The 10669-nt window shown below is 28.2% G+C and overlaps 1 protein-coding gene across 1 annotated transcript in view; it reads left to right on the top strand.

Moving 5' to 3' along the window:
* Positions 1-6541: 6541 nt before the first annotated feature.
* Positions 6542-10669, top strand: part of LOC123292208 (G1/S-specific cyclin-D2) — a 42159-nt gene continuing 38031 nt past the window's right edge. Inside the window, exon 1 of the mRNA XM_044872774.1 lies at positions 6542-6787. Within this exon, the coding sequence (XP_044728709.1) occupies positions 6590-6787 (198 nt within the window). The 5' untranslated portion in view covers positions 6542-6589. The remainder of the gene's footprint in view (positions 6788-10669) is intronic.

Here is a 10669-nt window from a genome sequence, read left to right as displayed (position 1 = left end):
ACATTCAGAATTAGTAGCATTTAGTCTAGAATCTAGATCTTGATATCAACTTAAATTAATTTAAAATTAAAATAATTTTCTGGCAACATATAAAAAAGAATATGACCGATGCCCTTAAAATTTTTAATTCAAATAAAAATTAAAAGAATTTTAATAAAATATTTTTTAATATTGTAATATATAATAATAATCTATAATCATTGTTTTCAAATATTTAAGTAATATATTTATTAATAAAATATATATAATATAATATATAAGTTGTATACACAATCTTATAATATCATACATATACAATTATAATATAATGTACCTATATCAAATAGTGGACAGCGATACCGCGGTCCGCCATTTGTCGACCTTAATACATACGTACAAATACATGTAGGTATCAAAAAAATCAGGTATTATATGTACTGCCGCTGGAGTGCCGATCTATAGACATCGAACTTTAATTACTTGAAAGTTTGGTAGTATGGTTGATTTTATTCTTACACGTTCGAAAGATTTTATAAATTTGAATAAAACTTGAAAATTAACTATAATTTTCTAAGAATCAAGTGCTGATCCAAAAAACAAAAAACGAAAAAAAAAATTTTAACAAAAAGAAAACCGAGTTCAAAAGAAAAACTTTTCCAAAACAAATTAATATGCACTAAAAAGTAAAAAAATAACGATAACATAATGTAGTAAAAACTGTTGTTATTTTTGGAGTCGGTATCAGTCAAGGAAACAACGCTGACAGAACAATTTGCTACATTAGCTTGCCTGACACCGACTCCAAAAATAACAATAATTTTAACTACATTATATTATCGTTATTTTTTTACTTTTTAGTGCATATTAATTTGTTTTGGATACGTTTTTCTTTTGAAATCGGTTTTCTTTTTGTTATAAGTTTTATTTATTTTGAGATTTTAAGTGAATCTGAAGTACACTAAGTAATTTGTCACTAAAAAAAGAATCATCGGAATCGGTTGGCGTGTTATTGTGTTATTCGTCCTCTTGTCGTGCATACTTAATGCAAATTTAAGACTTTTATGTTTTTCTCATGGATGCCGTTGTCAGAACTGGACCAAAATGAAATAGGACCACACGGGAAGCATCAGCTTTCAAATAGGTAAAGAATCAGCAAAATCGGTTTACCCAGTCGAAAGTTCTGAGATAACACACATAAAAAAAATACAGTCGAATTGATATCCTCCTATTTTTTTGTTTGAAGTCGGTAAAAAATAAATTTCCTTCCTGATAACCATTTGATGCTTATATTTGATGGATCTGTACAAAGTACTGCAACTCCAAATAAGTTCAATAATTTTATACTTTTATACAATATTGGGTTTTTCATTTAAGATTTCAACGCCAAAATGTTAAATATCAACTATCATCTTCGATAAAACAACATTTTGTTTACCGAATTTTGTTTATGTTATCATAGGCGTTTAAATTCTAAATATATTAGTTTCTTAGAAACCACAACAAAAATTTGATACAATAGGGCTTTTTCTTTAAAAAAAGATTCTTTTTTGCTTCGGACTGTTTTCAATCAAGAAAAGGCATATCTTATATCTTCTATCCTTGTCAAAAAGCGCTGCTTGAAAAAGATAAAATATATTTAACTTTCTGAGGTTGAATACTTTTTTGACAACTGTCCGAAACAAAAGCAAATCGATGAAAAGGTCTATTTTTTAAATGCAACAAATTAATGGTGGAAGCGCAATTAAATTATATAATATATGAGTCTTACTATTGTATTATGCACTTATTTGCGCTTCCACCATATTTATAAAATTAACAAATTGTAATGAAATTGCTTTGTTAAAACACTTTTTTTAAACTGTCATGATTTTCATTTTATAAGCATAAAATTATTCATTGAATTTTTTCGGAATAACTCAAAATAGTGGATTCTGCTTATGACCTACCAAATAAACAGATTCCTATGTATAAGTATTGATGTGCTAGTTGAATGTAGTATGTGCTCTGTAACTCAAGTAACAACGTATATATATGTACTCTTTCTATGTATTTAACTAAATCACTTTTGTTTTAGGCGCGTAAAAATGCCCGCCAAATGAAATATTTTATTCATTTTTTTACTTAAAAATTACGAACAATTTGTAAGAAATTATATCGAATTCCACACAAGCTTCAATGCTTTTAATTTAACGACACAAATACATAATACTTATGAGAAAATTGGGAAAATTTATGGTATCAACGTTTTTGAGAGACGTTTTTAAGACAGCTTAATTTCGTATACTCTTTTCTTATTAACCTTAAGTAGAGATTAAGCACTAGTGAACGCAGCAAACTCAATTGCTTTCAGGCGTACTTCATCCTTCCATACCCATACTGGTCTAAGAGACAGAATCATAGAATATCAATTTTTCCCATGAAGGTTTTCAGAGAAGCCTATACCATTATTTTCGTAATTAAATTATTTTTCGAGGAAAAAACAGTAACTATAACTGGCGATATCAGTTTATCTATAAACGTCAAAATCACCTGGTTGGAACCCAATTGGGTTAGAGAATCTTATAGTCCCTATTTTTCCAAGGCAATACGCCAATCAATCCTGAACGTTGAACGGCCATCGCTTGTCATTTACAAGCAGATCAATCAAGAATCAGTTAATTTCAAAATTAATAGAGACACAACCAAAATAACCCTATGAAACAGTCACCAAATGAGCGACGAATATCATTTCTACGGGGATTTATTACGATTAGCTAATTCAAACTGATGATTACTACTTTGTTATTGAAATACATATCTGTGTCTTCATTATTAAAAAATTGATTATTACATTGGAGTTGATTAAAAAAATTATTTCTACACGATCTTAAAACTTCTTGAGAGCTAATTTAACTCATAAAAACTTACTTATTCATATAAGCAAACAAATACCTAAAAATTGAATGTGCATTACAAAACTGATTACTAATTTTCTTGGAAAGTGTTATTTTCACAATTTCTTAAAAATATTGCAGATCTTTATCTAACAATTTTATTTAATATTTCTTATTAAAAATATAAATTTCTATTGCGAAAAACTGTTCAATTCTTCTTTATTCTCCTATTTTTTTATAGACAACTTTTAGAATTCTTCTAACAATTCTAATATATCTTTAAGAACCATTTTCCATGCATTAAAGAATTAATTCAGAATTACAATTTTATCGTTTTCCTGGATATTCTTGTGAATTAGAGAGAAATCAAAACAACAAAATAAAACACTCTCGGGCGTTCTACTTTACTAGCGTATACTGTTAGCAAGCAGTCTCTAGAACCATTAAAAAAGGGTAGATCTTTTTAACTTTTTTTCTCCGTTTAGCAAAAGATAAGTGTACTTCATTCAAGTAAATCAATAAAAATACAATATTATTTAAATTTTATAATATTTCGAGGTAGTCTCAGCGAATATCACCCAAACATCCAAGCTTAAATCTGAGTTAACTGTTTGTAATAATATTAAATATTAATTTCGTTTTTCATTTGCCTAAATTTTAAAGTTGGGTCCCTCAATGTTAATTAAAAACTATTCTATAACAATAATTACCAATGAATTATTGTATTAAATAAAAAATTTAGGCATCAATGTATTTGATTGAACCTGAACTTGTTAATAAAAAAAAACTTATTTCAGTGTCAAGTTAAAAATTCATTAACAAATTCTAAAAGTTGTTTAACATCTAATATACATATTTTAGATTAACGTTTTATGTTACGTATTATGTCAGTACGGTATACATTACGCATGACATCACTAATCGTTATATGAATCAATTTTGGATGTTATCCACATAGAATATTAAACTGGAGAACGACATAGCCCAAAACTTGCGATATGATGAATGAGAGAGAAGACTGCCAGTGAGTTCCCCTGTGTCCTTGTCTAATCTATATGTCATTGTCTACATATTGTTGACATTATTGGAGAAACGCAAATCTCTATCATATGATTATGACATATAACTATGACAAGGACACAGGGGAACTAACTGACAGTCTTCTCTTTCATTCATCATATCGCAACCACTTACAAGCTAGCAGATCCCTTGCGTTCTCTATGTATAATATTTTATGGTTATCCATGGTAACCATGTCACAATTTTGAGTCACGAGTACAATAGTAGAAATTTCTCGATTTAATAATGCAATTTTGTTAAACAGGTCAAAATCATGCAAAAAATGAGGTTACCAGTTTTTCGGTTTAAAAATATGGAAGTTTAAAAATGACCATTATTTGCCTTTTTCTAATTTCTTCATAAAAAATCAATTTTTTTTTTGTCATGGAACCATAGCAGCATGATTACAGTATCATCGATCGTTCTCCACTTGCATATGAGTGACTCTTTGTTTTAATAAATCGATTAAGGCTTTTCAGCGCTATGAGTAAAAATAATTTAAACCATACTTTATACACTCAGCTGATTTTTTCATTGAAAAAAAAAAGATGCCTAATTCATTATACATATATGTAAATGTTTTATGCCATATTTGCTCCTTGAGTCTTTTATTATTGCGATAGTTTTCCTACTTTTTTATATAAACTTTGTTTGTTTTGTTATATGAATTTTTTACATATAATTTTTTCATACAAATTTCGGACTTTAAATTTTATAATTTTTTGTTTTTGATTTCATTTTGGACTGTAAATTTTTAGGTTAAATGTTTTCATATACATTTTGAACTTTAAATTTTAAGGTTAAATGTTTTCATATACATTTTGAACTTTAAATTTTAAGGTTAAATGTTTTCATATACATTTTTAGCTTTAATTTTATAGTTGTGTGTGAAATTTTTATTTCTTGACCACAATTTTAAAATTTATGGAAAATTAACTGGCGATTTACTTTTTTAGACGACATAATGACCCAAATTAAAATAAAAACAATAATTTTAATGCTTTATACAATCCTTTAACAAAATTTGTATTGTAAAAATTGTTTCATTATCCTCTTTTATATGTATATGGTTTACAAAATTTTAAACAAACATTTCCGTTAAATATTATGTATCTACGAGCGTTGTAAACTATAGTTCTTTTTATTATCACTAGATAGTCTTTCATAGTGCTTAAATCCGCATAAGCTTAAATTTAGAGAAATTAGTTATTCAATTAGGGAAATTACATTTAACGTTTAAAATGTTGGTTGCGATAATTCTTGGTTTTAATTAAGCTTTGTCTTTCTAAGACAACGGTGGCTTTACCTAATGACCGTTATGTAGCTGTGAATATACAAGCTATAAATTACAGCCGTTATTTAAGGTTACCGCTCTCCTAATCAAGTGTTTCCTTTTGTTTTAGGGTGAATGATTGATAAACAATTACATTCTGTCCGAAAAAACAAGGAAATAAAAAAGTTTAGTAATTTTCTATACTAATACCATTTAGTTTGTACATTTACTACTAGATAACTACCACAAAATAACGACACTGCTCTCGTACGAAATACGAGTTATAGTGAGAATCGTTCTTTAGTTCCTATAAAACAACTACAGTGAGCTATGGTTACCAAGATAAATAAACTTCATAACTGTCAAAAAATACCAAAACTGGAATGTAGTAAATTTAAGGGTAAAAATATAAATAATAATTTATCAAAAATCTATTTAACCAAAAAGATAAAGCCTTTTTTTTTATTTTTAGATAATTATACACCACAATTAGAACGAATAACCACTCCAAAAACGAAAGAAAAAGAATTGCACTTGTTTTGCAGAAAGCAAACATATAACGTCTTGCAACACAACGAGAGAGCCCTTTTCTATACGATCACACAAAATACAAAAATAAAATGCTTTATTGTGTATGAAAATAATACAAAAATATGTGTATGTATTATTAAATACTTGGGAGGCCCCGTTTTGTAATAGGGAATCCAAAGAACTCGGGCGGTCTGTGAAATAAAATAGACCGAGCACACAAACAAGGATAGAAAAAAGATTATCACATAAAGTTTGGATTGGATTGTGGTGCACTGCTTTGTATGCCGACTGTGATGATGTCTCAGTCGTTGAAGCACTAGATTTAATACTGAAATGTTGAGAGACTCTACAAAGCAAGACAGCAAGATTGAGAATAAACTAAGTGAGAGTGGGGAGTATTGTATTGTGAAGTGTATTTAATTCAATATCATCACCAAAGGCACATATCTTCTTGATTAGTTTAGTTCATTGTGGCCTGGTATGTCGCCAGAGTCTCAGTTCTCAGTTCGTTGTTACCGCTGTTTGCATGAACAATAAATCAAAAACTCTTTAAAACACGTAACAATCGAAACCTCGCAACAATAACCTGTTCCCTTGACAATAATTTTGAAATAAATAAATGAGTTTTATTATTTTTAGGAAATTTTTTTTTTAATAAATAAAAACAAATTAAATTTAATATAAAAAATTGTGATATTTTTCGTTTTTTTTTTTTGGTGACAAGAGACAACCTTTATTATAAATTATATAAATGTGTGATTTTGTAAATTGAGTAAATAATTAATAAGTGCATTATTTTGTTATTTAATTCGCCGGGTATTTAATTAATCAAATCGTGTTAAATCTGTCAAAAAATTAAATTTTTTCCGGCAATATGGACTTATTATGTTGTGAACGGGCTGAATTTGAATGTCGAGCGTATCCGGATCCAGTGTTATTAAATGATGAACGAGTATTACAAAATTTATTGAAGACTGAAGAACGTTACACACCATCCGGTTCATATTTTGAATGTGTTCAAAGGGAGTTAACGCCACAAATGCGAAAGATCGTGGCTGAGTGGATGCTGGAGGTAAGGCATGTGTAAATCATAACTCCTCCGGCTTCCAACTCGTGTTTACGGTCCCTAAAAATTTTTTTCGTGTAAGAATTACAATATCAAAAAACGCAAATTCTCTCTCCTCCCCGTTTTAAATTTTTTTTGTTTAAAATGAATTTAAAGAGCCTTTTAAAATTTAAAAAGACGACACGTTTCATAATTTATTAATTTAGTATGCATGAAAGATTTTCGTGTTAATTAAATAATCGTATATCCGATTAACTTAATAAACACAATAGAAACACCGTCAGCTATACTTAAGTCACTTACCATACAAACAGAACAATCAGGTCTCTTTAAATTTTAAAAGGCTAAGCTTATTAAATATTACTTAGCATATTAGTGTACGAAGTCTATGCATTTTAAAGGTCAGAATCATTATTTTTTGGTGGGTATTCGTTAATTGTGTTTAAATCCCTTCCTAAATTATTATATTTTTTAACATAATTATAAATTTTTTTTACTATACTTTAATTTTAAATCAATTGAAATATTAAATAATTTTACTTTTTTTTTAATCTATAAACAGCTGATTTGCAATCGTGGCAAAAATTTCAATATACATACGATTTTATTGACGTATGTAATATACATTTATTTAGCTTAGCCACGTGATTTGTTTTATTCAGACAATACATAACTTTTTTTTAAAATAATGAACAATGTTGTTCGTGTAACGAAAAACTTTGTGAAATTGCCGGATATCTCTCCCCTACGTATCTACGGATATCCGTAAGGAAAATGTGAATATAACGTCCACTGTGATTCGCTAAACGAATGATAACTATTGCCCACTTTTATAATTTTTAAACTGGATATCCTGTCTAAATCGGATATCCTGAAAATTCAATTTTCTGCTATTTTAATTAATTTTGGAAGAAGATTAAATCTTCCATTTTTGACTCTAAAAACAGGAAGATGTAATTACTCACCAAGAAATGCTAAATCGAATTTGAGCATACGAGCATGCGAAAAATGTCTTCCGGCAAACTACACGAACTATGCGTAATGGCATTAGAATTGCACAAATTTTCCATTTCATTGTCATTTAAATGTTAGAGAATACTAAGATAACGAGGCGCCACTAAATCTAATTCACAGAAATGTCTTCAACATATTAAGACTCATTTTCGAGGTAAATCCGAGACTCAAATGCCGAAATAAAATCCATTTAAAATGAAATTTTTCGATGTCTTGTCTAATTTTCATGAATTCTGAACTTAAAACCATTGTAATTCTGAAAAAGATTACCAACTACGATTGGTATGAGTTACTTTTCGTTGTTATTTTTGAGACTGTGTTTCTTGAGAGTGCCGTAGTTCATGCACATTAAAAATTCCACTTTAGTGCTTAAAAACGAGATATCGAAAAATTTTTATTTCTGTTTATTTGGACGAGAGACACAGTTAAAACGCAAATCTTTTAAAAATAAGAGTCTTAGAAATTCTATGTCTCTGTGATAATTCTTTACTTCAATTGTTACCATTAGAAAATTCCAGAGACAATTAGAATTTTTGACTCTATATGTCTCTGTGTTGTTTTTATTACATCACTAGTACAGTATCGAAACCTGTTAAAAAATCGTTATAGTACAGTTATTTTGGTTGATCAATAATTAACTTAAAATCCGTTTTTTTTAAAGTACGCAATAAAGGTGCTAACAAGCAACAAACTTATTTTAAATTAGATTCAAACAAACAGATTTCGTTGTTCTTTAACAGAACAATGACCCAAAAATAAAAACGATATTAATTATTGTATATTTATAACTGCAAATATATTGAATATTGCAATAATAAGCAATTTATAAACCTAAATTGCTTTATTAAGCAAATATTTTTGACCCTTACCCAAAAAAAAATAATATACATATATACGGGTTGTTAAGTTTGAATGAACAATGGATTTTTAACGACAATCAAAAAATCAAACAGCCCATATTTATTAGGTCAATTTTTAAATATATAATAAATAATATGTATCAGAAAAACTTGACGTCAGCTGGTTTTTATTGCTACGTTGTGTCAAGTTAAAGAACGTCTCTATTTTCAATATGAGAATTATTATTTTGTAAATTCTTGACTAAGGAAATGCTTATGATGCAACTGATAAAGTTATTCATAAATGTTATTTTTCATGTAATATGCTAATTAGATTATATGTACGTGGTAATTTTTAAATTATATTTACTGTGAAGTCTTACGAAATTGAAAAATTATTTTGTAGCTGTATTCAAAATACATCGGCATAAGTGGATCATGAGTCTGATCCGGATCCCAATTTTGTTGGAATTCATTCAAACAATTCAAAATTTTCTTAAATGGTCGATGGTACTTTATTATTCCCTTTAAAACAAACCATCTTAATAGCTTATCTCAGCTCTTAATAGCTTATATGTAAATTTGCGAATAAAACTGAAGCCTTAAATCGTTAATTCTTGAAGTAGACGTGAATGAAAACTATCAAAGTAAACCAGAAATGTGCTGTATGAAGATACGGTCCGATCTCCGTAAAAGTTCAATTACTTTCATTTGGAGATTTTGCAGAAAGTTAAGATTTTTAGTAATCCTCTTGAGTAACGTATTTGGACAACATGAGTTTATTCTCTTTTCGAATCCAAAGTTTATGGTATTTTTGTCAATATTATGTCAGCCAAATGGCCACCTCTGGATCTTGCAGAAGTTGATTTATTCGATTATTTATATGGGCTGTCAAAATTCACAAACGACGGCGAGCTGATAATTCCGAATCTTCCGTTTGCTCTCACTCACAGAAGCAATATTCTTGGCTGAACGTTCGCTATGATAATACAAATGTCTTATTCCCTATCTTTAATACTTACAGTATTAAAGAACTTTTGCACAATGTTCCAAATTTTTTGCGTAGCAAGGTGGATGAATTGGCCATATAATCTTCCCGTAAAAGTCTATATTCTGTTTTTATTTGACGTCTTTGATTTAACGTTGATTATCGATTAATATGGTAAATGGGTTGTTTCAAAATAACGTTTGAAATAAGCGACAGTGAATAAGTTTCTATTTTACAGAGTTGTAAACATAAGAAAATATAATTTGATCACCCTTTTAGAGAGATCAGGAAATACCTACATTTACGTGAACACGCATATAAATTTTCCTAGATAAATATTAAAATTTTCACATAACCTTCTTTTTTATTAATAAAAATATCATATACGTAAAATAATAATCAACTTCATGCCTTATTAAATATTTTCCATTTAATTTATGAAAAAAAAGCAATATATGTCTAACAAATTTAAATTAATACCCATAGCTGTGTGTGAATATAACAAAAGCCGTTGTCCTATTTTGACCTTCATTTTAGTTAAATTTAAAAAAAAAAATCATTACAGTGTGTTTTTTTTAAATGTGGTGTATTTTATGTACATAAAATTCACTTTCATTATTCTTTTTTTTTTTTTTTTTGGTGCAAAAATTATATAAATTCATTGCTGAGACTTTTAAATTTTAAAATACCTATTTACAATTGTTATATTATCTCGTTAAAGTGTTTCTAATCACTGTTTATAATAGACAAGGAAGCGAAATTGAATTTTTTCGCCTAGGTTATAAATCACGACTTTGTGTTTCCGGGTATTCGAAAGTACACGAAAACACGATTTAGAGATATCAGCACTGACGAATTTATGAAATCTTTCTACTATTTCCAATTTGAAATCAATTAAAATTGATAGCTAAGAATTAATAACAATTAAACTATTAAAATTTTCGGAAAATTTCAGTAACCGAGAGAGTAGGGAATATAGTATATAAAATTTAACGAGGCTCTCTATATATGCACTTCTTATCAGAATAATTATATAGGAAACTTACT

The sequence above is a fragment of the Chrysoperla carnea genome, chromosome 2 (assembly GCF_905475395.1).
Source record: "Chrysoperla carnea chromosome 2, inChrCarn1.1, whole genome shotgun sequence".
Lineage (NCBI taxonomy): Eukaryota > Metazoa > Arthropoda > Insecta > Neuroptera > Chrysopidae > Chrysoperla > Chrysoperla carnea.
This window is presented reverse-complemented; position numbering and strand designations above follow the sequence as displayed.